The sequence below is a fragment of the Haliotis rufescens genome, unplaced genomic scaffold (assembly GCF_023055435.1).
Source record: "Haliotis rufescens isolate VD_foot unplaced genomic scaffold, xgHalRufe1.0.p SCAF_21, whole genome shotgun sequence".
Lineage (NCBI taxonomy): Eukaryota > Metazoa > Mollusca > Gastropoda > Lepetellida > Haliotidae > Haliotis > Haliotis rufescens.
Window position 1 is genome coordinate 12,740,230 of NW_025963902.1, and position 13,537 is coordinate 12,753,766.

General features: G+C 41.9%; 1 protein-coding gene across 2 annotated transcripts in view; it reads right to left on the reverse strand.

Moving 5' to 3' along the window:
• The window catches only part of LOC124117346 (cubilin-like), a 40,903-nt gene that overhangs the window by 14,901 nt on the left and 12,465 nt on the right, over positions 1-13,537 (reverse strand). For both annotated transcript variants that reach the window (XM_048401259.1, XM_046479168.2), the window contains exons 6-10: positions 4,907-5,049; positions 2,863-3,000; positions 2,571-2,652; positions 1,140-1,261; positions 113-256 (exon numbers count right to left, since the gene is read on the reverse strand). In XM_048401259.1, coding sequence (XP_048257216.1) covers positions 113-256; positions 1,140-1,261; positions 2,571-2,652; positions 2,863-3,000; positions 4,907-5,049 — 629 coding nt within the window. The remainder of the gene's footprint in view (positions 1-112; positions 257-1,139; positions 1,262-2,570; positions 2,653-2,862; positions 3,001-4,906; positions 5,050-13,537) is intronic.

The window sequence follows — 13,537 nt, forward strand, 5'->3', positions numbered from 1 at the left end:
TTTTCATATTTTTCATCGGAGGACAAGAACTAGCCTTTGATGACTAGATTACTATGCAAAACCAACATGTTCACTTTTGTAAAATATCACAAATAATTGCGCGAAATATTACCAGACGAGTACTGCAAGCGAAAGCCTCTTCCTGTGATGTTACTGTCTGAGTGAAATATGATGGTCATGTGGTTACTGGAGCTGACGATGGCAGGAGACGTTCGTTCACAGATCTTCGCCAGCTCGCGAGCAGAGTTTGTAGTGCCTTAAATGTAAATACACTGAATGTACATCACTGATTAATTATCGAATGTACTTTCATTGCAACATTGATATACCTTCAGTATAATTATGACCACAACTTGAAATACAGGACTGTCATACGCTGAACCATCGTTCTCTTGAGTTATCGATCTTGTTTTCTCAATCTTTCCTGATTGCTGTGAAGCACTTAATTCCGAATCGTATATAGAAATTGACAATGAAAGATTGATCTTGTTACACAACGCTTTTCAGTGGTGATGTTCTCATATTGTTATATCATTTATCGTAAAATCCCGTAGGGATTCCTGGTTACAATTGGCCACCAGCAATATATGCTTGTTATAGGAAGCGATCATATGGATTTGGTTTTCAGACTCGGTGACAGGGTTGACTGCATGTTATCTTAACCCGACGACATAGATCTGTATCTGTATCCGAACTTGATTATTAATATGTCGCCTTCATGTGTGGGGCATCTTGCTGAGTGAGTGAGTGAGTGAGTTGGGTTTAACGCCGCTTTTAACAGTATTCCACTTATATCACGGCGTGTCAGCTTAATGAGGGAGGAAAGCCCAAAGTGGTGCAGGTCTTAGACGTTTACCACTTCGGTGAAACCCACGAGCACGGGTATGGTGCTGACAGACCTAGAAACATAATCGGGGCGAACCTGGATTCGAACCCACAATCATAGGTTTCTGGCGTGCCCAAGGGACGCAACTCTGCACAGCGAATCGCAGCGCCCTAGACGACTGGGCCACCCGTGCCCCCCATCTTGCTGAGCGAGGCATTAATCAACAAAGAAACAAATTAGATTAAATTATTTACAGGGCACCTTCACAAAGCTGGAACAATGAAACACACACAAACAGATACGTTTTACCAACCATCTTCAAAAAGTAGATAATCTTTCGCGCACGTTGACACTACCTCCATATCAACAAACAGAACTTCAACCTTGATGTTGCTTCCAGACCGCGCATTTATAGTCCATTGACAGTCTAATCCACTGCAACGTATAGAAATGTATTCGGAAACAGAGAACACACGCCTATCCACATAATCGTCCAAAGGCAACGGTGTTAACTGACTGTAAAGGTCCAGTTTCCACCCTTGCCGGACTAGGCTGGAATTTCTGTCCTCGATCGTACCGCAACCTAGAAGCTATTACGACTAATATCCCTTCTTTGTCCCTCAAATTGTCCAGTCAAAACGACCTGATCGATAATCAAAATCAATGTTGGGATAACACGGGTCTTACTTCTCGAAGTGCACCAAATCACGTTAGCACCTTAATTACAATCATAAAAGATTTGGAAAATATCTGTTGGCGCCGAGTTGGTGGTACACATGCTTTGCAAATCCTGTAATAGACCGAAATCTGCACGGCAGTTTAGGAACCGGGTGTCGATTTTGTTACGCGAATTTGATTGGACTATGCATAGACTCGTTAGTCCAGCCAAAAGATAACTCCATAATTCCAGCCTAGTTCAGCAAGGGTATAAACTGGACTTTTACAGTCAGTAAACTCCCTTGCCTCTGAAAGATGATACTTGTGTAACATCTTATTAAAATGCATATGTAAATTTGATGATATTATTTGCAATAATATCGTGACAGTCTTTTCCTCAGAAATTGACAATGATGTCCTGATGTAAACTATCATTACATATCTGAAGAATATTGGTACTTGTAAGTCATCTCTAATAAGCTGTGTGACTCAAAGAATAACACCAAACATTGTGCAGATGTTCATATGTAAGTGCTGTCCCCAGCCTTATGCTTTTACAATTTGGCCTCTGCCCTGCCACTGACATCATGGAAACACAGCAACGCTGTGTAAAGCTTATATTGGAAAGATTCAGACTTTGGTTTCCGTTATTTATGCATTGTTTTAATAATATCATCATCTATGCTATAGCACCATGTTAATTAGGGGTGTCACGATCAATCGGAATATCAATATATTGCTATTGGTAAGAAATTAAAGTAAATAAATCATTTGTTATATCAGTTTCCGATCAATGGTATCGATTTCAGTTTAGGAACATCGATAATTTCGATTGTATTTACCATATCATTAAAATACATGCAATACTGTTCAAATTTGTTTTTCTTTGGATCATGAATGCCAGCAGTTTACACATGGCAATGTGGCTTTTTCTTAACTTATTAGGGTAAAGAAAAAACAAGTCAGTCATATCTCAAACTTCCATTTATTTGTTGTTATGGTTATCACATTCAAAGGAAACTTCAGTTCAAATGTTTAATTCAACTCTAAAATCCAAATGTTTTCGAAATAGATGTGTGTTATTTACCTTTGGTAGTTATTAGGATATCCAGGGGACACAATTTGTATTGGATTCCGTCCAGAGGGCATCATACCGTTGCAGGTTGTTGCTGACAATGGAGGAAGGTGGTACATGAGCTATCTTACATTTACAACTGATATTTATTCATTGTCGAAATATGTTCTGTGTGTCATGAACATGTATATCTACACCTATACAATACCATGTAATACATATGCAATAGTAATTTAATATACACTAGCGGTGAAGACGGAGTTTTCTTAATCAGGTGAAATCTTACTGCTAAATTCATACAAACCAGGTACAGCTCTGTAAAACATTTTGAATCCTTTGTAGTTGTTGGAGGAATCAGTTTGTAGATGAACACGCAGTGAGTTTCCCCCGCTGGGAAAGACAGGTCTTTCGTTCCCACAGAAAGTGCCAAGTATGTCAGAACCTTGAATAGAACACTGTATTATCTATATGTCAGACATGGTGACTCTCTGATCTTAGATCACCATCTTTCAAAATTGACGTAGGCCAACAAGGAAGGCATGGTTTATGCAAACTTGACCACAACACGTCCTGCGATTGTTCTTCCATTCGACAGAAGCTGTTCTGTTACAAATTAGATTGCTGCTGGGAGAAAGTTAGCAGAGACACTTGCGTTATAAACGAAATGTCAGCTGCTGGGAGAAGGTAAGCAGAGACACTTGCGTTATAAACGAAATGTCAGCTGCTGGGAGAAGGTAAGCAGAGACACTGGCGTTATAAACGAAATGTCAGCTGCTGGGAGAAGGTAAGCAGAGACACTTGCGTTATAAACGAAATGTCAGCTGCTGGGAGAAGGTAAGCAGAGACACTGGCGTTATAAACGAAATGTCAGCTGCTGGGAGAAGGTAAGCAGAGACACTTGCGTTATAAACGAAATGTCAGCTGCTGGGAGAAGGTAAGCAGAGACACTTGCGTTATAAACGAAATGTCAGCTGCTGGGAGAAGGTAAGCAGAGACACTGGCGTTATAAACGAAATGTCAGCTGCTGGGAGAAGGTAAGCAGAGACACTGGCGTTATAAACGAAATGTCAGCTGCTGGGAGAAGGTAAGCAGAGACACTGGCGTTATAAACGAAATGTCAGCTGCTGGGAGAAGGTAAGCAGAGACACTTGCGTTATAAACGAAATGTCAGCTGCTGGGAGAAGGTAAGCAGAGACACTGGCGTTATAAACGAAATGTCAGCTGCTGGGAGAAGGTAAGCAGAGACACTTGCGTTATAAACGAAATGTCAGCTGCTGGGAGAAGGTAAGCAGAGACACTGGCGTTATAAACGAAATGTCAGCTGCTGGGAGAAGGTAAGCAGAGACACTGGCGTTATAAACGAAATGTCAGCTGCTGGGAGAAGGTAAGCAGAGACACTTGCGTTATAAACGAAATGTCAGCTGCTGGGAGAAGGTAAGCAGAGACACTGGCGTTATAAACGAAATGTCAGCTGCTGGGAGAAGGTAAGCAGAGACACTGGCGTTATAAACGAAATGTCAGCTGCTGGGAGAAGGTAAGCAGAGACACTGGCGTTATAAACGAAATGTCAGCTGCTGGGAGAAGGTAAGCAGAGACACTGGCGTTATAAACGAAATGTCAGCTGCTGGGAGAAGGTAAGCAGAGACACTGGCGTTATAAACGAAATGTCAGCTGCTGGGAGAAGGTAAGCAGAGACACTTGCGTTATAAACGAAATGTCAGCTGCTGGGAGAAGGTAAGAAGCGACACTGGCGTTATAAACGAAATGTCAGCTGCTGGGAGAAGGTAAACAGAGACACTGGCGTTATAAACGAAATGTCAGCTGCTGGGAGAAGGTAAGCAGAGACACTTGCGTTATAAACGAAATGTCAGCTGCTGGGAGAAGGTAAGCAGAGACACTTGCGTTATAAACGAAATGTCAGCTGCTGGGAGAAGGTAAGCAGAGACACTTGCGTTATAAACGAAATGTCAGCTGCTGGGAGAAGGTAAGCAGAGACACTGGCGTTATAAACGAAATGTCAGCTGCTGGGAGAAGGTAAGCAGAGACACTTGCGTTATAAACGAAATGTCAGCTGCTGGAAGAAGGTAAGCAGAGACACTGGCGTTATAAACGAAATGTCAGCTGCTGGGAGAAGGTAAGCAGAGACACTTGCGTTATAAACGAAATGTCAGCTGCTGGGAGAAGGTAAGCAGAGACACTGGCGTTATAAACGAAATGTCAGCTTTATTAACCCCGATTCATTACTTAAACACAGACATAGTGTCTCCGAGGTCATTGGAACATCATCATGTCACCGTTACGAATATTTGTTGGCATAATTAAAATACATGCACATAGTTTCTGCTTACTATTCTGACCGTTATATACAGTGACGTAATCGCTATCACACGTTCCACGTGTAGAGGCCCTCTCAAGTACGGAGTCCGTGGGGTACATTAGGATGCTTTGGTTTTGTTGTTCTGTTGTAATAGTCCAGGTACAAGACTGTCGACTGCAAACATACCCATTTGTTGGTCAGTGAGTGACTGAATGAGTATAGTTTTACGCCGCTTTTAGCAATATTCCAGCAATATCACGGCGGGGGACACCAGAAATGGGCTTCACACATTGTACCCATGTCGGGAATCGAACCCGGGTTTTCGGGTGACGAGGGAACGCTTTAACCACTAGGCTACCCGACCGCCCCATTTGTTGGTAAGCTTAGGGCTAACAAATAATCCATCCGACTGATGAGTATAGGGTAGGTGGGACATCATAATGGTTCGGACGATTCCCCACATGTGTACAATGTCTGAAGGCAATTAATGATCTTCATCACTTTGATGTTGCTAAACTTTTGCTTAAAGCTGCGTAAATCCAAACTCACTCACTCACCTACTGATGTATGCAAAATTAAATACTGCTCAACAAACGTGAGACATTTCATGAAATGTAATTTAGTGCTGTGGTGTTCGTACAATTTAGTCACAGTTCATACCGCACTATACAAATGTGGCATGAGAAATGGACACACGTTGTGATGTTCAAAGCTTCCAGATAGTATTATGAACACCGTTTTGGTCAACATTATTTTCATCACCACGTTTTCCGATGATCGCTGAGGGTTGGTTTGTGGTGCACCATCGTTTATCATTCACAGTGTCAACATTGGTATATTCGGGGGTTGTTATAGCATGCGGTTTTTTTTCAGGAACATTGAAATTAAGACGAAATTTGGCACGCTGTTGCCTTTTTACCCACAGCCTCGCTGTCGGCCTGTTCAGTACATTGTTTTGTTTCTTTTTACCTCAACACGACGCACATAACCTTTGCCATCAGGATACACTTGCATGACTCGTCCCATGGGCCATGACTATTGTTATACAGCGTCATCAACTACCAAATCAAAATCGCCTACTTGTAAATTTTGTCTTATGTCCCACTTCTGTCGTATCTGAAACCATGGTAGGTACTCCTTGGTCCACCGTTTCTAAACAACTCTGCTAGGTATTAAAATTGTACGTCTATGACGTTCATACAAGTCATCCCGAGAGAAAACACCCGGTACCAAGCTAGGCTTTCCTTTTATAAGAAGCATATGATATAGATGTCAGAGCATCCAGATCATCTGGATCGTTTGAAACCTTCAAATTGGCCTGCCATCAATAATGGACTCCCCTTTACACACTGTTTGTAACCTTTCATCATCATCTACTGTTTCCCAACAGAATATAGAATTTTCCTGACACTTCGTATCTGTCTCTCCCATACGCCTCCATGAAGCGATCCCCCAAAAAATAATTCTACAATTTTCTGAATCATACTTGTCTGGATAACAGCATGATTCCAATTTCGAAATGTAGTTCGGAGCTCTCTGTCTGTTGCAAATAAATTAGTCCTTTTGGCCGATTTGATTTGTTGCATCTGAACTGTCCTTGCTTTAAATCTTCGCAATGCATGCTGGGAGGACGTAGTGTCCAGCAAGCTACTGCGCATTGCAAGAGACGTCGAGAGAACTCCACACCTCTTGACTGTAACACGGCCTCGCTTGATCGCAAAGGGGCCAAACTAATCTGCTCCTACATATGTGAATGGAGGATCCTCTGGAGTGAAACGAAGATTGGCCATTTTCTGCTCACCAACACTAGCAGGATGCCGTCTGCAGTTAACACATCTGTGGATAACTTTTCTTATCAGTGGGTTAGCCTTGAGAATCCAATATCTTGGGTTTGTTTATTTGATGTCTAACGCCGCACTCAGCAATATTCCAGCTATATGACGGCGGTCTGTAAATAATCGAGTCTCGTCCAGACAATCCAGTGATTAACATCATGAGCATCAATCCACACAATTGGGTTACGATAACATGCATCGAGCCTGTCAGCGAGCCTGTGACCACCCGATCTCGTTAGTCGCCTCTGTCGACAAGCATAGTCGCCTTTTACGGCAAGCATGGGTTGCTGAAACCTATTCTACCCCGGATCTTCACGGGTCCAATACCTTGTGAGTAGTCGAGAGAGAACATGATTTGTCAGCATGACCCAAAACTTCGAACAATCTGTTCTAAAATGTTACTGTACTGGGTACTTCTTGGTATCTGTCATTCTGGCTCTTCTGAGACGTGCACCAACCTTCAGTAAATTGTCTTTCATAAGTGGATCAAGTTTGTAGGTCTGACTCCCTTTACTGATACCAGTTGAAATCTGAGACTTTACCAGCGCTTCGATTTCATGCGGAAACGAGAGTTTCTGTACAAAATGAATTTTTACTTTTTCAGATTCATTTATGTCATGTAATGGCAATACAAGGTCATGACCTTTCTTCAGTACCTTTGTCTTGACATTTTTAATTTTGTCTAGTTGCCCTTTTAGGCACATGGTCAATGCTACAGGCTTCTTAAGTCTGTACCAGTCTGAGAAATGTTTAAGTGCTTCAGTAGAATCACTAACTTGTACTCTGCATTCACTGTCTGTCTTTCACATCAACATTATCTGTGGGAATGTTTTTTTAACATGATGCTATCATCTTCCCGAGGCAAATGCGTTAACTGACCATAAAAGTCCAGTTTCCACCCTTGCCGAAGGGATTCCCACGTTACATTTTGGCTGAACTAACGAGTCTATGCACAGTGCAATCAAACTCGCGTAAAGTACTATACATCCGGTTCGTAAACAACGTGGATTTCAACGTGCAGATTTCGGTAGACTGCAGGTTTTGCAAAGTATACGTACCATTAAATTGGCGTCGACAGACATTTTGCAAATCTTTTGAATGTTTTAATACAATATACACTCTTCAGAAAAGGAAACGCATAGCTAAAAAATAAGGATGTTTATTAAGCTGATGTAAAAGTATCTACACAGAATATGCGTGAACACAATCAAATGAAATTAGACACAGTGATCGACAAAAGCATTGTCGTCATTGGCAGCATTAATTCAGTTCAGTCATTGCTCATGTGTAGCCACAAGGGGGCGTTATGGTCAGTACCTGGTCACACCAGCCGTCACTGCTCGACACCTCCTTGGCACAGATTGCACAAGTCGTCGGATTTTTTCGTAGTGAATTCTTTGCCATTCCTCCTGTAAGGTGTTGGCGAGTTGTGCCAGTGTGTGGGGACGCTGGTGACGTTGACGGACGCGTCGATCAAGTTCGTCCCACAAATGTTCAATCGGGTTGAGATCAGGCGATTTGGACGGCCATGGAAGGACATTGATGTTTTCATGAACAAGGAAATTAACTGTTGCACGTGCTGTGTGGGGCCGAGCGTTGTCATGTTGGAACTGCTCCCTCTGGCGGTCCAAAGTTGGGAGGAGGTGAGGACGCAGAATTTGGTCTATCTATCGGTTTGCTGTAAGATTGCCCTGGACAACCACTAACTGTGATCTACCCTTGTAGGATATGGTCCACCTGTCGAACGCGGTTCGGCGCAAAACGTTAATGTCGACGTCGGTATACTCGTTGTCTTCCATCCCGTCGTTGAAGAAGAAAACGAGACTCATCGCTGAACCAAACGCGTCCCCGGTTCCTCAGATCCCATGCCTGTACTTTGTTGCACGACCGGACACGTCGTTGATGTTGCAGACGTCGCAAGACAGATCCAACTTTTGGTCGTCTCGCTCGAATTCCCACTTCCCTCAGACGATTTCTGATGGTTCGGTCGGAAATTCTTCACATACCAGGCACTTGTCCTGCAGTGTCCGTTGCTGTTGCAAATCGATTCCGAAGTTGATGCAACCGGATGTACCGATCCTGAGCAGGGGTGGTCACTCTTGGTCTTCCACTTCTGGGATGATCTTGGGTCGAATTAGTGCGGGTATATCGATCCCATAGTCGAGATATGTTGCTTTGGTGAACGTTGAAGTGTCTTGCAACGGCAGACTGGGACTTCCCTGCTTCCAAACGTCCAATCGCGATATTTCGGTCAGCTGCAGTTAATCTTGGCATTTTCGATCTCCGTTCACGTCAGAAAATTCGTAATGAGCTGATGAATGTTGTACGGTCTTTTATAGTCAGTGTCTCTACACTTGTTTCCAACACTTTGCACATGCATTGTGCTGAGAACTTTTTCTGAAAGCAATTTCCGTGCATCCTTTGCATTTTTGCTGATAAACGCTTACAAAAAAACATTTTGAGATGTGTTTGCGCGCAATGCACAACATGACATGATTAACGGGAATCAAACATAAAAATTGTCTTTATGACGATTGCTGGGGGAAAAAATCTAATTGGAATTCTCAAAACACCTATGCGTTTCTTTTTTTGAAGAGTGTATATCTTGATTATCGATCAGATTGTTTTGACTGGGCACCGCCATTTTGATTGAAGCAAATGCATGTGATATGAGAGATGGAATCAGACTGGTCAATAGGAGGGACATAGAATAAACATAACTCGTAATAGCCACTAGTGGCGCTCAGATCAAGCTCAGAAATTCCATCCTAGTTCAGCAAGGGGTGGAAACTGGACATTTTCAGTTAGTTAACGCCCTTGCCTCGGGAAGATGGATGACGTTGTCCATTCATGTTCCTTGTCACATAAAAATTAAACCAGGGTGAGTCATCCATCGTTTGCATGTTGATAATGTTTCTCCTGTCAATCCCATGGAAGCATCATCTGCTGGACTCAACTTTGATTCTACATAGCGCTATTGCTGCAGTGTTGAACCATCATGTATAACCGCACGTCGATTGGCTACAAAAGTATGAAACCGTTTATTGGTATTCTCAATGTACCTCAGCACAGATATGTTGTCTGCCAAGAAAATACTTTTGTCCACTGAGATTTCCCTCTTAAGCAGTTTGTCAACACGAACTGCAACTGTAGCAGCAATTAATTCAATCCGGGGAATGGTGATCTGGTTCAGGGGGTCAACTCGAGATTTTCCCAAGAAGAAGGAACAGTGAATGTCACCCTCTTCATGTACATGTCTCAAATAGGTAGCAACACCATATCTGCGTCACTGAAATGAGGGATTCGTGTCGAGACTATTTTACCAAAATACCTTTGGTTTCATACATCTGTTGAATGAAACCTCTTCCAACTGTGGCATTTCTGCTAGCCATTTCTGCCAACTAAAGATATGTCTGTATGAAAATGTCGACATCCCTTTTCAGCTTGCACAGTACTTGCAGAATCATCTTTGCCGAAAGGATTACTGGAGCAATAAAGCCATAGGGTCTTTAACAGAACTCCTGATTGGAAGAATGCCTCTTCTCGTTGTTGGCTTGTCTTTCATCAAAATCTTAAACATGGATTGATCAGACTTCACACACCGTCGCATTCCTTATGCTCAGTGGTTGAAAAGTCCCCTCTCACAGATATCGGCCAGGTCTTTCACTAAATCGCTCCCATTTCGGTTGTCACTGACTTCAAACAATCATCAATGTTAAGGTTTCTTTGTACGGTATTAATAACTTCCTAGTCAAAGTGGCAGGTAGCTGTCCGTTTGAGACCATACTTTGCACAACTAGGACTGGAAAAATAGGTGCACAGTGATTTCTTTCAAGTCCTTGCTGATATCCCCGTCACCTGATACAACGTTGCCTCAATATCCGACATCAGTACAAAGACAGAATCTAAACAAAACTCCAATCAAGGCGTTGGTCAAATCCGGCCCCTGTAGGAGCTGGTCATTCTGTGAGGCCTTGAAATCTTGTAGAGCAACGATTAACAACACAGATATTGTCCGGCGTCTGTGGATTTCAGATACCTGGCTGAGGGGATTTACCATGTCGTACCACTGTCTTCACTCCTGTTGTACCGTCTGTGCATAACCCTCATTCAGTAAGTCACTCATGAACATTTTATGGTCAGCATGGAAGGCTTCATTATTCTGAGTTTGCTTTCCTACGACATCTAACTCCCTCATAAGACTTTCAATACAAAAGGAAGCTGAGCTTCAGTAGTCTAAGAATGCACAAATATCACATGTAGCACCACTACCCTCTACCTGCACTCTCACTGGCACAATGGGCACTGACCCGCCTACAGTACCTGTTTTAGTACAGCCACACGCTTCATCAAACGTGTCAAAACAAATGCTATTAACAATCTTCAGCTCTGTCTTACTGGCATTAACACTTGTTTGGCCTGAACTGCCACCTTTCTCATTGAAGTCAGAATGCAAGTCTGTTCATACAATGTTTTCTTGAGTGACCTGAAGACAAACACCCAAAACACATTGCTTTCGATTTCAGAAATTCAAGTTTCTCTTCATAAGGTTTGTTTCTCAACTTTGAACCCAGCTCTATCTTATGTTCTCCTTCACAGAATAAACACAAAAAGGTGCGCATGCATTAATGTTCTGATTAGGAGATACACCTAACTCTTTTTTACTTCCGGTTGCCGTTGCCATTGCCGGCTTGTACCTCAATTTCAGTTGCAAAGTTACACCTCTTGAGTCCTTTTCTCCTTTTCTACCCTCGATTTTTAAACTTCGGGGGTATATTGTTATACCAAGGTTCCGTCCTTCCGTCCGTCTGTCCGTCCGAAAACTTTGTCCGCGCGATTCCTCTTAAACTATTCAGTGGATTCATCTCAAACTTAGTACATATAATCTGTGTCATATGGAGGGGTGCAGTCAAAAGAAAAAAATTGTTTTTATTAATTTTCCATTTTTTTAGGAATTTTTCAAACCCTAACGTCCGTCCGAAAACTTTGTCCGCGCGATTTCTCTTTAACTATTCAGTGGATTCATCTCAAACTTAAGTCAAAAGAAAAAAAAGTTTTTAATGATTTTTTCAAACCCTAACCCTATCCTAGCTATTTAATTTGAAATACTGACACACTAGGTGGGTCGGGGGTATTAGCGAGCCACGCTCCCTTTTTTCCTTGTTTGTTTTCTGCATTGTCTCCTATGACCTATGAGGTCTTCCATCTGCGATATCACCAGATCTGGGCCAACTCTTCCACCTTGAAAGCAACATTCTGTTTTGCTTTTCTTGTATACTGTGAGTGATGACATCAATCTTCCATTCTGAAGGGCAGCTTTGAAACTATTGTTTTCATATTTTGGGGGTGTTCCAGTTCTTTCATGTACTCAATGTCGTCCATGCTGTTATGGTACTCAATCAGGAACAAGGCGTATTTGTCAAGCTACCACTATCTTCTGGCTTCACCTGTGGCCACTGGAGAAATTTCTCAGTGAAAGCTGTAGCTATTTTGAATTTGTTTCCAAAATTCTTTTGTAAGATATCTTTGGCTTGTTTGTACCATTGGTCTGAGTCAGCAATGTGTATACAACTCCTCACTAAATCATGAGGTTAACCACACGTGTATTCTTCCAGATAATAAAGCCTACCCTTAGAATTTTCTGTTTTACCTTCTGTGCAATGTTCAAAGGCCCGAACATGGGAACTTTTCGTTCTAGTATTAAGGCCAGTCTTTGATTTTCTGCAATCATTTGAATAGTGTGGCTGAAGTCTCATATCTGCTGCCGTGTGATCGTGATTGCCTAAACAGTGTTGTGGCACAAAAATGTTGATGATGGGCCTTGTGCTGACGTTGCCTCTGTTGATTAGTAATCTCCACTGACTGCTTGACTACTGGCTTAAGGCCAACTGTTCCCTCCATTATCCCCATTATTTAGATTTTCAGACTGCTCTAAAGCATTTGCTTTGGTATTTGCTACAGCAAGCTCCGTTTTTCAGCTCAATTTTTTCTCTCTATGTTTCAAACGATTCTCCTCAATCTCCAAAGCCTGATTCTGATGCAATAGTTGAGCTCGTGCCTTTAATTCTGCCTGCTGGGCTGCTAATTTTGCTTTTGTTGACGAAACACAACAAGTACCTCTAGAATGCCGACCCTCATAGTGCCTATCTTCTTCATCTTGTTCATTACCACTTTGACTACCATCAGTCTTCACATTTTTGTCTTTCAGGTCTTCTATCCAAGCTTCCACAAAAGACTTGTGTCTCTTTCACCGTACCTAAGCTTTTGGAAATGAGTTAAAGCACCACAACATTCATCTTTGAATGAAGAAAGTTGTAATAATTGTCATTACCATGTAACATTTTTGCAAAACTGACAAAATCTCGTTATAATCCAAAAACGCACGAATATTGTTCATCTCTGTAGTCACCTGTCTACATAGTCTACTTCTTTCTTCCTTCATTCTTTGTAATTTATACATCGCACCTTTCTCTGTTATTCTAATCAATATCTTTTATCTGGTCTCATCTTCATATGCAACGTTTCTAGCATCTCTAATTTCTGAGATGTAAGTATGATTAAAGAAGAAAGCAGTAATGAAATACAAGTTCAAGTCTCTATGTTCACTGTTGTAACTTATTTGTGTATAAAACTGCAGTCTAAATACCGAATTCATGCTTGAATTCACGGAAAATGTGGAAAATGTGAACACAGCTGATTAAAGGTCTAGGTCTTCTCCAGCACGTGAACAATAGAGAGAGAGGGAGAACTGTTTTCAACTTTTATTGATCTGCTTGATGTTGAATCCTATGTCCAGTTTGAATTACAAGATGAAGAAGATATGTTGT